The 13,483-nt window shown below is 40.2% G+C and overlaps 2 protein-coding genes across 3 annotated transcripts; both read left to right on the forward strand.

Annotated features, from left to right (window-relative positions):
* Positions 1-6: 6 nt before the first annotated feature.
* LOC132151820 (pre-mRNA-splicing factor 38A-like) lies at positions 7-3,375 on the forward strand. The gene is made up of 10 exons (XM_059560214.1): positions 7-225; positions 1,381-1,540; positions 1,641-1,762; positions 1,858-1,943; positions 2,119-2,229; positions 2,339-2,445; positions 2,560-2,586; positions 2,710-2,813; positions 2,925-2,973; positions 3,058-3,375. Exons 1-10 carry the CDS (start codon positions 96-98, stop codon positions 3,101-3,103), a joined length of 942 nt encoding a protein of 313 aa, XP_059416197.1. The 5' UTR covers positions 7-95; the 3' UTR covers positions 3,104-3,375.
* Positions 3,376-3,588: 213 nt separating this feature from the next.
* On the forward strand, positions 3,589-13,376 carry LOC132151819 (aldo-keto reductase family 1 member A1-B-like). 2 transcript variants are annotated; one of them, XM_059560211.1, is made up of 9 exons: positions 3,589-3,927; positions 4,601-4,696; positions 4,891-5,010; positions 9,859-10,010; positions 10,510-10,705; positions 10,781-10,980; positions 12,735-12,807; positions 12,901-12,987; positions 13,188-13,376. In XM_059560211.1, the coding sequence occupies exons 2-9, from the start codon at positions 4,610-4,612 to the stop codon at positions 13,251-13,253; spliced, it is 981 nt and encodes a 326-aa protein (XP_059416194.1). In that variant the 5' UTR covers positions 3,589-3,927; positions 4,601-4,609; the 3' UTR covers positions 13,254-13,376. The 2 variants fall into 2 exon arrangements, with proteins under 2 accessions (XP_059416194.1, XP_059416196.1); XM_059560213.1 differs by lacking the exon at positions 3,589-3,927 and adding an exon at positions 4,203-4,470.
* The last annotated feature ends 107 nt before the right edge of the window (positions 13,377-13,483 follow it).

The following is a 13,483-nucleotide window of genomic DNA, read 5'->3' on the forward strand; positions in this document are numbered from 1 at the left end:
ACGCCCGCTTTTTCCCGGAAGTTATTCTTCGATATTTCTCTAATATGGCATATTAGCGTTAAGATTAATCGTTCGTTCATTTACAATTTTGAACCATGGCTAATAGAACAGTAAAAGATGCCAACAGTATACATGGAACGAATCCTCAGTATCTTGTCGAGAAGATTATAAGGACACGTATTTATGAGTCCAAGTACTGGAAAGAGGAATGTTTTGGACTTACAGGTGAGAGAAGTGTTCTGGGATACATAACGTTACGGTATTTGTTAATGTTGCATTAAAAACAACAGTAATGTTAGTTAGTTATCTACCTTACTCGAAGTAAGTCTACTTACTGGTTATCTCATCCTATTTCATTATATTTTAAAGCTGACCTCCTGTAGTTCATTGTTTACCGTTGGCAGCTTTAATAATGTGACTTGAGAATGGAGTATTCATATAACTTATTCGTATAAGTGCTTAACCTATATATCTTGTATTGTTAACACTGTAAAGCCTGACATATGAAATTATAATCCGAAACACACACACGTACAGGTGTGTGTGTGTGTGTGTGTGTGTGTATATATATATATATACATATATATATACATATATATATATATATATATATATACATATTATGTGTATATATATGTGCATATATGTGTATATATGTGTATATGTATATGTGTATATATGTATATGTGTATATATGTATATGTGTATATATGTATATGTATATATGTGTATATGTGTGTATATATATATATATATATATATATATATATATATATATATATATATATATATACATATACATATTATGTGTATATGTATGTGCATATATGTGTATATATGTATATATGTGTATATGTATATATGTATATATGTGTATATATATATATATATATATATATATATATATATATATATATATATATATATATATATGTATATATATATATATGTATATATGTATAAGTATGTGTATATATATATATATATATATATATATATATATATATATATAGAGCAAAGCTGCTTCAGTCCAGTAAATATTCATTTTAAAGTTAGTCCTGCATTTACTTAATGAAATTAATTTAATATTTGACAGCAAAAAGCACAACCTGAAGATTAACATATTTAGAATTATACTAAAAATGCCCTAAAACATATAAATATCAACGTGTAGAAGATTGTGTACAACAGGTATTTAAGAATGTTGAAAATTTAGAGGCCTTAGAAATTAATGTATAAAATATGATACTGTTAGCTTGACAGTTAAGGTCTGTTATGACCTTAAATTTACCTTAGATATCTACATATATGGAATTGTGTAATTAATGTGCCAAGTATCATTTTAACTGTCACTATTATTGTCCCCTCTGTAAAATCTAGCTGAGCTTGTCGTGGACAAAGCAATGGAGCTGAAGTTTGTTGGTGGGGTATATGGAGGAAACATCAAGCCAACTCCATTCTTATGTCTGACCCTAAAGATGCTGCAGATCCAGCCTGAAAAGGACATTATTGTGGAATTCATCAAGAATGAAGATTTCAAGTTAGTGTTTTATTACTGCTCTAACTGTATGCAGTTTGTAATTTTTCTGTTTACACGTTGCTTGAAGGTTTTGCATTACCAATCTATTTTCCCCATCCAGGTATGTCCGTTTGCTTGGAGCAATGTATATGCGCCTGACTGGAACTTCTGTGGATTGCTACAAGTATTTAGAGCCATTATACAATGACTACAGAAAAATCAAAGGCCAGAACAGAAATGGAGGTGAGCATTTTTCTTGATTTAGTGGGTATGTGGCATGACGTAATTTATCCTTTGCTGAAAAAGACATTTGCAAATAATATTTCTTCTTTACACAGAGTTTGAGTTGATGCACGTTGATGAGTTTATAGATGAGCTGCTTCATGCCGAGCGAGTGTGTGACGTCATCCTCCCTAGACTTCAGGTTGGTTGGACTTGTTACATGTAGTGTATATGCATAAAAATTATACTTATTTATATAAATTGAGTGTGTTTGTGTTGTCCTTTAAAGTAATGTGAATTTTAAAGGAAATGTATTTGAGTCATTTATGTAAAAAAATTATGTCCACATGTTCATTTGGGTGTCTTTTTTTTCACAGAAGAGACAGGTTTTGGAGGAAGCAGAGCTCCTGGATACTCGTATTAGTGCTCTGGAAGAAGATCTAGATGAGGTGGAGACCAGTGAGGAAGAGGATGAGGAAGAAGAGAAGGTAAAAGTGAACTCACAATGTCTGACAATCTAAGCACAAATTATTATTATAATGAATAATTATATATAGCAAATGTGACTGTTACACCACTTCTCCATATGTTCTGCAGCCAGAGAAAATTCATACACCAGAGCCACACAGAAGAAGTTACAGAGATATGGACCGACCACGCAGGTCTCCTTCTCCACGCTATAGACGCAGCCACTCACCCAGAAGGTCAGTGATGGTGCTTGCATATCGTCATTCAGATCGTATTATTCCAGTTTGCTTGCTTAACAGATGTATAATTATTCTTCTGATTCTCTTTGTTTGTTTTTTTTTTCATTTTAGACGGAGCAGATCACCTAAAAGACGAAGGTGTAGTGAAATTTTAGGCACACTAATAGTATTTTAGATATTTTAGATATATTATAAGTGGGGCATGTTATTTTAGGAGATTATACAGTGTAATATATTTGTCTGATTACTCTCTTCATTCAGTCCATCACCCAGACGTGATCGAGATCGGGACCGTCACCGCAGCAAAAGTCCCCGTAGACACCGCAGCAGATCCAGGGACAGAAGGCATCGCTCCAAATCTCCAGGTACAACGAGGCTCTTTTCAAGAATACAAAAAAAAAGTAGTCCACAATATTTTGTTTAAAATAATAAGAAAAAGTGGAAAAACTGGTATATATTGGTATATTTTCTTCCAGGTCACCACAAAAGTCACCGGCATCGCACTCACTCCAAGTCCCCAGAGAGGTAATGCTCTAATATATGAAATGAATGATGGTTTTCTTTGTTTTACCCCTCTTGTTTCATGCTGCATTTGTCTCTGTGTTCTAGTCGGTCAAAGAAGAGTCACAAGAGAAGTCGAAGAGGAAACGAGTGAATTTTTTTTGTTTGTTTTTTTTTGTACAGATATTTTTGTGCTTTGTAATATATGGAGAAACAGTGCAATTTATGTCATAAAAGCTTGATCATATTCTGTGTGAATTGCTCAGCTAAATTTTGTCATCATAAGTTTTTGATGCTGTTTTGTACTTTTAATTCAAATTTACAACCAGGAATTGCAGGTTTTTTCATCCTGAATTAACTTTTGTGTAAATTAAACATTTGATGTAATGTAAGACAATGATTGAAAGAAAATTTCCTTTGCTGTTATTTTGGTGTATGATGGTGTCTCTGATTTTGGAGAATTATATACAGGTACATTCAAATTTATATCAGAATTGAAGTTGAACAGCTAAAGCCATGAAAAGACTGGACATAATCCAGAGTAGGGAGTAGGGTAGGGTAATAAGCAAATCATAAAGACTGACTAACTTTCCCCATTTCAAAAAGAAAAGCCATGTAGAAGTGTACAAAGTGTGGTGGACTTCTAGATAGGTTAGGAAACATTTGAAGGAGTTTTAGATTGATCACAATATTTTCTTATGATCAGTGACTAAAATGACATGGTTTTTTTATTAATATTACTGGCAAATAACTAAGATCAAATCTTATTTAAATTTTTAGCCCTGTCACTTGAACTAGAATAGAGTGAGGGTGAGGAATTTCTTGTAACGTTATAGAGGCTTTTATTTTGACGGATGTTTTTAAAGGACTGTGAGCAGGAAGTAAATACGTAAACGTGAGAAATTTTTCAAATAGTTTTTAATCAACCTTGGTAACTTAACTATATAGTGAAGAAATTTCTTGACCTACTTATACATCGTAAGTATCTGAACAAATAATATAAAACTATCCCTGACCTAGGAAAAACTTTCATTGTTATGATGCGACACGTCACGTTGGACACTAGTTGACCTGATTTTACAGGGAGAAATGTAGCATATTCAACGTGCTCTTTGTCTTCTCATTCATTCTCACAAGTTTAACTGTAGAATAGTACGTTATGCAACTGTCTGTGTGATTCACAGCACTAACTAGACAATTCCGAGCAAACTGATCCAGAATAATGACTGGGGGCGTGCCAGTAACGCATGGAGGTTGAATTGGTGATTTTTAAATGCCTTTTATATTAAAATACAAAGACCATTTTTTTCAAACTAATTTTCATTATTAATTTAACAAAGTTTGCCAGCCCTAAAGTTATCCTGTCCTCAAAAATGCAGTGTATGGTATTACAGTATTCACATCCTGCTAGAGCTTCTGTAGAAGTCAGCTGGTAAGTCAGCAGGTTACACTTCCTTTTATTCTGCTCCTGAATTTGAACACCGAACAGTTTGCATTCACTGCGCCTTCTGCAACCTTTCTGTGAGTGTTTAGGGTTTAGATTGATTTACTAGTACAAGGATTAAATCATATATTTAATAACCTTAAGTCTATTCCATTTATGAACACGGTTCATACTGTGTTTTCTCTCTCTTTCTCTCTCTCTCTGAAGGCACACAGGATGAGTATGAATGACTTTGCTGTGCTCAGCACTGGACGAAAGATGCCCCTTGTGGGACTTGGGACATGGAAGAGTGAACTAGGACAAGTAAGTTTTCAGTGCATCATCCCAACCATAACTATGACAGAATTTGAATCTGAATATGATGTATTGAGAATGTGAGCAGGTTTACTTGGATAGGCAGTTCTTCAGTATATTATCCATTATGTTCTGCAATAATCTTTTGTGTTTGTGTGTAGAACTCCAAAAAGCATTTTGTATAAATATGTTTTCAATTGCAGGTAAAACAGGCAGTTTTTTGGGCATTACAGTCTGGCTATCGGCACATTGACTGTGCTCCCATTTATGGGAATGAGACAGAGGTTGGTGAAGCATTTCAGGAAATGATGGGACCTGAAAAAGTAGGTCAACCAAGTTTATTACAGATATGAAATACATAACCACACACTTAAATATAAAGGAACAATGTGTGCTTTACAACTAGGGCTGTGCAATATGGCCTACGGCCTTTACGATTCAAATCGATTTTCAAATCTTTTCCCCCCTACTTAAAATCAATATTCAGATGACAAAGAAATTGTTCAAAACAAGTTTTAACTCCATTTTTTTTTTGATTTTACCTTGTGGGATTTGATCTGGATTTCCCCATTAGGGTTAAAGTGCAATCAGAAACAACAAGGCAAAAAGACAAGATGGCAGGCCCTGTCATTGTAAACCTTGAAAAAGTTACATAACATAATATGTAACGTAACATTCTTATCATACTGGATACAGTTTGTAAATGTTTGTAAGACTGTCAGAGGTCTTCAGTATTTTTCTTCAATGAGAGCCGCAATGATAGGGCAAAGTCAATCAGAGAGACACTTTTACTGCAAAGTATCAAAAGTTACATCTAGTCACAAATGGCATATTTTTTTTATTAATCTGTCAACCCTGATATGCAATGCAATGCAATATAATAGGGGATATCATTATTTATCATTTACCAGTTAAATTTGAGACAAGATGATTTAAAGTATTACCTTCATCCTGTAAAGACCTTAAGTTTATATATACAGGTATACAGGTGCTGGTCATATAGTTAGAATATCATCAAAAAGTTGATTTATTTCACTAATTCCATTCAAAAAGTGAAACTTGTATATTATATTCACACATTACATTACACAGAAACTGATATATTTCAAATGTTTATTTCTTTAAATTTTGATGATTATAACTGACAACTAAGAAAATTCCCAAATTCAGTATCTCAGAAAATTAGAATATTACTTAAGACCAATACAAAGAAAAGATTTTTAAAAATCTTGGCCAACTAAAAAGTATAAAAATTAAAAGTATGAGCATGTAGAGCTTTCAATACTTAGTTGGGGCTCCTTTTGCCTGAATTACTGCAGCAATGCGGTGTGGCATGGAGTCGATCAGTCTGTGGCACTGCTCAGGTGTTATGAGAGACCAGGTTGCTCTGATAGTGGCCTTCAGCTCTCCTGCATTGTTGGGTCTGGCATATCACATCTTCCTCTTCACAAAACCCCATAGATTTTCTATGGGGTTAAGGTCAGGCGAGTTTGCTGGCCAATTCAGAACAGGGATACCATGGTCCTTAAACCAGGTACTGGTAGCTTTGGCACTTTGTGCAGGTGCCAAGTCCTTTTGGAAAATGAAATCTGCATCTCCATAAAGTTGGTCAGCAGCAGGAAGCAGGAAGTGCTCTAAAACTTCCTGGTATATGGCTGTGTTTACCTTGGACCTCAGAAAACACAGTGGACCAACACCAACAGATGACATGGCACTCCAAACCATCACTGACTGTGGAAACTTAACACTGGACCTCAAGCAACTTGTATTGTGTGCCTCTCATCTCTTCCTCCAGACTCTGGGACCCTGATTTCCAAAGAAAATGCAAAATTTACTTTCATCAGAAAACATAACTTTGGACCACTCAGTAGTAGTCTAGTCCTTTTTGAAGAAAACATTCCAAGGAATATATGAAGAATATAACAAGGTCAAGCGAGAGATCCTAGCGAGGCTCGGCCTCTCACCCGTCTGCGCGGCCCAACAGTTCCACGAATGGGAATTCAAGCCCCATGTGCCAGCCCGTGCCCAGGCAGCCGAGCTCAGTCGCATCGCTCAACACTGGCTGCTGGAAGGAAGCCCCACTGCAGCACAGTTAGCGGAGCGAGTTGTGGTCGATCGCCTCCTCCGTGCATTACCCCGCGCCCATCGGCAAGCGGTTGGAATGAGGAACCCTGCCAACACCCAGGAGGGTGGTCCAGGCGCGACGCCAGCTCGAAGGCGGTCACTCTCATCCAGTCGCGGTTGTGCACCCCTCGAAGCGGCCAGAAAAGCTTCCACCCGATTACCTGTGTACACGGAGACACTCGCCAAGTACCGGCCCGAATCACCATTTCGTCACCCCAAGGCGCCTGGCCGGTGGAGGTTGGCCTGGTGAAGGACCTGCTGGTGGCCGTACTGCTTGGCAGGGATTGGCCCAGCTTCGACAGACTGCTCACCGCCGCTGCTCGGCCTGCCAGCCCCGAGGGGAACCGTCGAAGATGGAGACGGCCTCGAGCACCCCGCCGCCATCTGGCGCTGCTCGCCTCCGACAGTGGGAGAGAAGGTGAGTCTCCCTCCCCGTCTACTAACTTATTTTATGATGTGTACCAACAGGCTGCTGGAGGGGGCTCGTTCGCCAGGGAACAGCGGGAGGACGACCGACTCAAGCACTGTTGGGCACAAGTGCAAGTCGTGGATGTGGAAGTCCTCCCAGACGTCCTCTCCCAGAGGTCAGTCAGTTCCAGGATGTGTTCTCCTCCCAGCCCGGGCAGACCAACGTGCTACAGCACGACATTAGGACACCCCCAAGAGTTGTCGTCAGGCAACGGCCCTACCGTGTCCCGGAAGCTCCTCGGCAGGCTATTGAGGAAGAGGTCCAACAAATGCTGAAGTTGAGGGTAATAGAGCCATCCCGGAGTCCGTGGTCCAGCCCCATTATGATGGTCCCAAAGCCGGGTGGCACCCTCCGCTTGTGTAACGACTTCCGCCGCCTGAACGAAGTCTCCGAGTTCGATGGGTACCCCATGCCTCGGGTTGATGAACTGCTGGACCGCCTAGGAAGGGCCCGGTACATCAGTACCCTGGACCTCACCAAGGGCTATTGGCAGGTACCACTCTCCGAGGCCGCCAAACCGAAGACTGCCTTCTCAACCCCCAGTGGCCATTGGCAGTACCGGACCCTTCCCTTCGGCCTACACGGGGCCCCCGCGACGTTCCAGCGAATGATGGACATCCTCCTGCGGCCCCACCAGGCGTACGCGGCCGCCTACCTGGATGACATCGTGATCCACTCAGAGGCATGGGAAGAACATCTGGATCGTCTGCGGAGGGTGCTCTCGGAGCTCCGGCGGGCTGGACTCACCATCAACCCACGAAAAAGTACCTGGGCTTCCAAGTCGGCCGAGGTCTCATCCGGCCACAGAAGAAAAAGGTAGAGGCCATCCACTCCACCCCGAGGCCCCGGACAAAGACCCAGGTACGAGCCTTCTTGGGGTTGGCGGGTTATTACCGATGTTTTATCCCTAACTTCTCCTGTTTAGCCGCCCCCCTGACAGACCCGACCAGGAAGGGGCAGCCGGAGAAAGTATGCTGGACACCATCGGCGGAAGAGGCCTTTGCCCAGGTCAAGACAGCGCTCACGTCCGCACCTGTCCTTCGCACTCTGGACTTCAGCTGCCCCTTCCTGTTGCAGACGGATGCCTCCGACACAGGACTGGGAGCAGTCCTATCCAAAATCCAGGAATGCGAGGAGCATCCGGTCATCTACATCAGCAGGAAGCTGTCCCCGGCCGAGAGGAACTACGCCGTCGTGGAGAAGGAGGCCCTGGCCATCAAGTGGGCAGTCCTGGAGCTGGGGTACTACCTCCTGGGAGGCAAGGTCACCCTGGTAACCGACCACGTTTGGACACCCACTTTCACTTGGATTGAGCACTGAAGAGCACCGTGAGCACCAGCCTACACGCACCGGCTTGCCATCCTACACCTTTTATTATTGTAAATAAAATCCACCCTCCGGGGCCTTTTGTTGTTCACGAAGCCAAAACTTGTCGAGTGATTCTTCACCAGGTCACTATATATATATATATATATATATATATATATATATATAAGTTATTTGTAATAGAGCAGACACTGTCCAACTGTGTATCTACACCGGACGCAAGAGTTGTCGTGCAGCACCCCGCTGCGCTAAAAGTCTGTCTAAACTTGATGACATCACACTACAGTTGCAAATCAACTGAATGTAGTGTGAGTACATTTCATCAAAAATAGACCAAGGCATCAGTTTACTGATGGTGATCATATCGCATCACACCGCATCCAGTGTAGACAACATCACTGTGCTATGTGCACTATGTGCAGCACAACAAATGTGCTGCACATAGTTTTACATGTGGATTATAATTTTCGGGAACCGAGTTAAACATAAATTGTAACAATTAATCTCCCAAGTACAGCGTCCCTGGGAAGGCCAAACAAAGATGATTGGACTCCGAGATGAAAATAACAGCATTTCGATGACATGGCGACAAACACAAATGCAACTCTTCCTCTTCTCCGTCGGAACACAAAAAGACCACGCCCACCTTTTTGTGTGTTCATGTGGGCGGAGGTTAGTCAAAAAACTGTTCTAGTGACGTCATTTTCAGGTCTTTTTTTTGGCGAATTCTGTTAAATAAAATATCTCGCTTGGCATTGAACTTTGACCTTTAGAATTTTACAGATATTATTTATACTCTAGCGGCAACATTACACACTAACTAAAGTTTAAAACATGGGATCAAAAAGAACGGGACCTTTAATGTTTTTATGAAATATCTGTATTGACTGCTTTATCATATCATCGTATCATTTACTGCCATGCAAGCCACAAAAGTAAAGCTTGGCAAGCCGTGCTACGAGTAACACTGCTGTAGGTTGCCTTTTGGTGGGTGTGCTTGTGCTGCCTTGGTCTTTTTCATTTCGTATTGCAAAACATCTCTCTCACTCTGCAGCATGTCTCTATAGCAAATGCGGGGGGAGGGTTGAGACCATTCAGAATCGGGATTACAGGAGCCCTGAGTGAAGCGTCGGTGGATGTAAAAAAGAAAACCGATTTTCATTCAATCAAATCGATGTAAACTACACATTCGAGTTAATCGATAAAATTGATTTATCGACCAGTCCTTTTTACAACTGTTGTGCTCTTTCAGGGCATAAGGCGAGAGGATGTATTTGTGACCTCCAAACTGTGGAACACAAAACACCACCCAGATGATGTGGAACCATCTCTGTTAAAGACCTTAGAAGACCTAAAACTGGAGTATCTGGACCTCTACCTCATCCACTGGCCACATGCCTACCAGTAAGCCTCCAGTTTTTCTTATAATGAAAATATATATATATATATATAGAGAGAGAGAGAGAGAGACCTAATGTTTAGAGAGTCGCAGGTTCAAGCCTCAGTACCACCAGGAAAAGTAGGTAGGTGGAGGTGGGCAGGTAAATAACCAGCACTCTCTTCAAATTTGATTGCCCACTGCTCCGGGTGAGTGTTCACTACTCACTGTTGTGTGCATGCACTTGGATGGATGAAATGCAGAGCACAAATTCTGAGTATGGGACACCATACTTGGCTACACATTTTTATTTTATTTATATACACAGAGAGAAAGAGAGTACTGTGTATGAATGACTTTGAATTAGTTACTTTTCTCAGTATTAACTTACGATCTTAAATCAAAATTATGACTTTTTAAAAGAGGGTATTAAGGTTGGAAAAGAGCACTGTTTATTAACCCCCCTGTTTATTTACTGTGTTATAATTTCTCACTCAAGTGTTTTGTCTTGTTATTTTTATCCAGACGAGGTGATAACCCTTTTCCTAGGAAGGAGGATGGAACCTTGCTGTTTAACAACATAGACTACAAGCTGACATGGGCTGCTATGGAAAAACTTGTGGGAAAAGGCCTTGTCAGGGCTATTGGGCTTTCAAACTTCAATAGCAGGCAGATCGATGACATCTTAGCAGTTGCAAGCATCAAACCAGCTGTTTTGCAGGTCAGAAGAAAATGTGATGTCCTAATTTATATGGTCTATTATATAAATTTGTTGAGTAACAGTGGTGTTTTGCAGGTGGAGTCTCATCCATACCTGGCACAAGTTGAGCTGCTGGCTCACTGCCGGGATCGAGGTTTGGTAATGACTGCTTACAGTCCACTAGGATCTTCTGACCGAGCTTGGAAGCATCCAGAAGAGCCTGTGCTGTTGGAGGAACCAGCTATTGCTGCACTAGCAAAGAAGCATAACAAGACTCCTGCACAAATTATCATCAGGTAAATTCATGCTTCTGCACAAGTTGTGTACGGTCGTGGCCAAAAGTTTTGAGAATTACATAAATAATATTGGAAATTGGAAAAGTTGCTGCTTAAGTTTTTATAATAGCAATTTGCATATACTCCAGAATGTTATGAAGAGTGATCAGATGAATTGCATAGTCCTTCTTTGCCATTAAAATTAACTTAATCCCAAAAAAATCTTTCCACTGTATTTCATTGCTGTCATTAAAGGACCTTCCTTAATCATTTCAGTAATCGTCTTGTTAACTCAGGTGAGAATGTTGACGAGCACAAGGCTGGAGATCATTATGTCAGGCTGATTGGTTTAGAATGGCAGACTTGACATGTTAAAAGGAGGTTAAGGCTTGAAATCATTGTTCTTCCATTGTTAACCATGGTGACCTGCAAAGAAACGTGTGCAACCATCATTGCGTTGCATAAAAATGGCTTCACAGGCAAGGATATTGTGGCTACTAAGATTGCACCTAAATCAACAATTTATAGGATCATCAAGAACTTCAAGGAAAGAGGTTCAATTCTTGTAAAGAAGGCTTCAGGGCATCCAAGAAAGTCCAGCAAGGGCCAGTATCGTCTCCTAAAGAGGATTCAGCTGCGGGATCGGAGTTCCACCAGTGCAGAGCTTGCTCAGGAATGGCAGCAGGCAGGTGTGAGCGCATCTGCAAGCACAGTGAGGCCAAGACTTTTGGAAGATGGCCTAATGTCAAGAAGGGCAGCAAAGAAGCCACTTCTCTCCAAAAAAAACATCAGGGACAGATTGATCTTCTACAGAAAGTATAGTGAATGGACTGCTGAGGACTGGGGCAAAGTCATATTCTCCGATGAAGCCCCTTTCCGATTGTTTGGGGCATCTGGAAAAAGGCTTGTCCGGAGAAGAAAAGGTGAGCGCTACCATCAGTCCTGTGTCATGCCCACAGTAAAGCATCCTGACACCATTCATGTTTGGGGTTGCTTCTCATCCAAAGGAGTGGGGTCACTCACAATTCTGCCCAAAAACACAGCCATGAATAAAGAATGGTACCAAAACACCCTCCAACAGCAACTTCTTCCAACAATCCAACAACAGTTTGGTGAAGAACAAAAGTGATAACTAAAAGTGATAAAGGCAAAAGTGATAACTAAGTGGCTCGGGGACCAGAATGTTGAAATTTTGGGTCCATGGCCTGGAAACTCCCCAGATCTTAATCCCATTGAGAACTTGTGGTCAATCCTCAAGAGGCGGGTGGACAAACAAAAACCCACTAATTCTGACAAACTCCAAGAAGTGATTATGAAAGAATGGGTTGCTATCAGTCAGGATTTGGCCCAGAAGTTGATTGAGAGCATGCCCAGTCGAATTGCAGAGGTCCTGAAAAAGAAGGGCCAACACTGCAAATACTGACTCTTTGCATAAATGTCATGTAATTGTCGATAAAAGCCTTTGAAACGTATGAAGTGCTTGTAATTATATTTCAGTACATCACAGAAACAACTGAAACAAACATCTAAAAGCAGTTTAGCAGCAAACTTTTTGAAAATTAATTTTTATGTAATTCTCAAAACTTTTGGCCACGACTGTATATTGTTTTCTAGCTCTGTGTTTACAAGTGATTTTTAAGTCCTGCTATGCTTTTTATTGCCTTATTGGGCAAATGTGAGTTTTCTAACTTGGAGATGCCATATGTGTGAAGGGGTGATTCTGACTGATTCTTCACTGATTATTAATGATTATTTCTTCATTGATATTGTGGCAGGTGGCAAACTCAACGAGGAGTAGTGACTATCCCAAAGAGCATTACACAGTCTCGGATCAAAGAGAATATCCAGGTTTCTGCATGTTTTTCTTTATTCTTTCATGTTCTAGAGTGTTTATGACCATGTATTGTAACAATACGATGCATTTACTCTGCTCAATTACAGGTGTTTGATTTCACTCTTGAATCTGAAGAAATGAATCAAGTGACAGCATTGCACAGAGGCTGCCGTTACATTGTACCAACGATTACTGTAAGTTACATTACTGTAAGCCTCAGCATACAACATGGGCCTAGCACTAAATTTTACATGGCCATTAACAAAAATGTTACTTTAAAATTAAACATAATGTTGAAGCTGCTGTTTTTAAGTGTGCTGAGTGTTAAGACCTTGCAAATCAAATACAGTCCAAAAGTAGTTCACTATTACGTATGTTGCATCTATTTTTGTAGGTTGGTGGTAAGTCTGTCCTCCGGGATGCAGGACATCCTCTCTACCCTTTTAATGACCCCTATTAATTCACACTTCTATGTGATTCTGTGCCTTGGAACCAATGTCCATTCACTGCCTTAGAACCAATGTCCATTCACTACTCTGTATACTTCTAAACACAATAAAAAAAAAAAAAGAATTTGTTACAGATTGAAATGTGTGCTGATTTTTTGTTATGTGTCTGTAGAATTAAACTTAATGAACAAGGATGGATTTAAATATATTCACAATGTTATATATATTGATAAACTTGTCA

The sequence above is a fragment of the Carassius carassius genome, chromosome 10, assembly GCF_963082965.1.
Source record: "Carassius carassius chromosome 10, fCarCar2.1, whole genome shotgun sequence".
NCBI classification, from domain to species: Eukaryota; Metazoa; Chordata; class Actinopteri; order Cypriniformes; family Cyprinidae; genus Carassius; species Carassius carassius.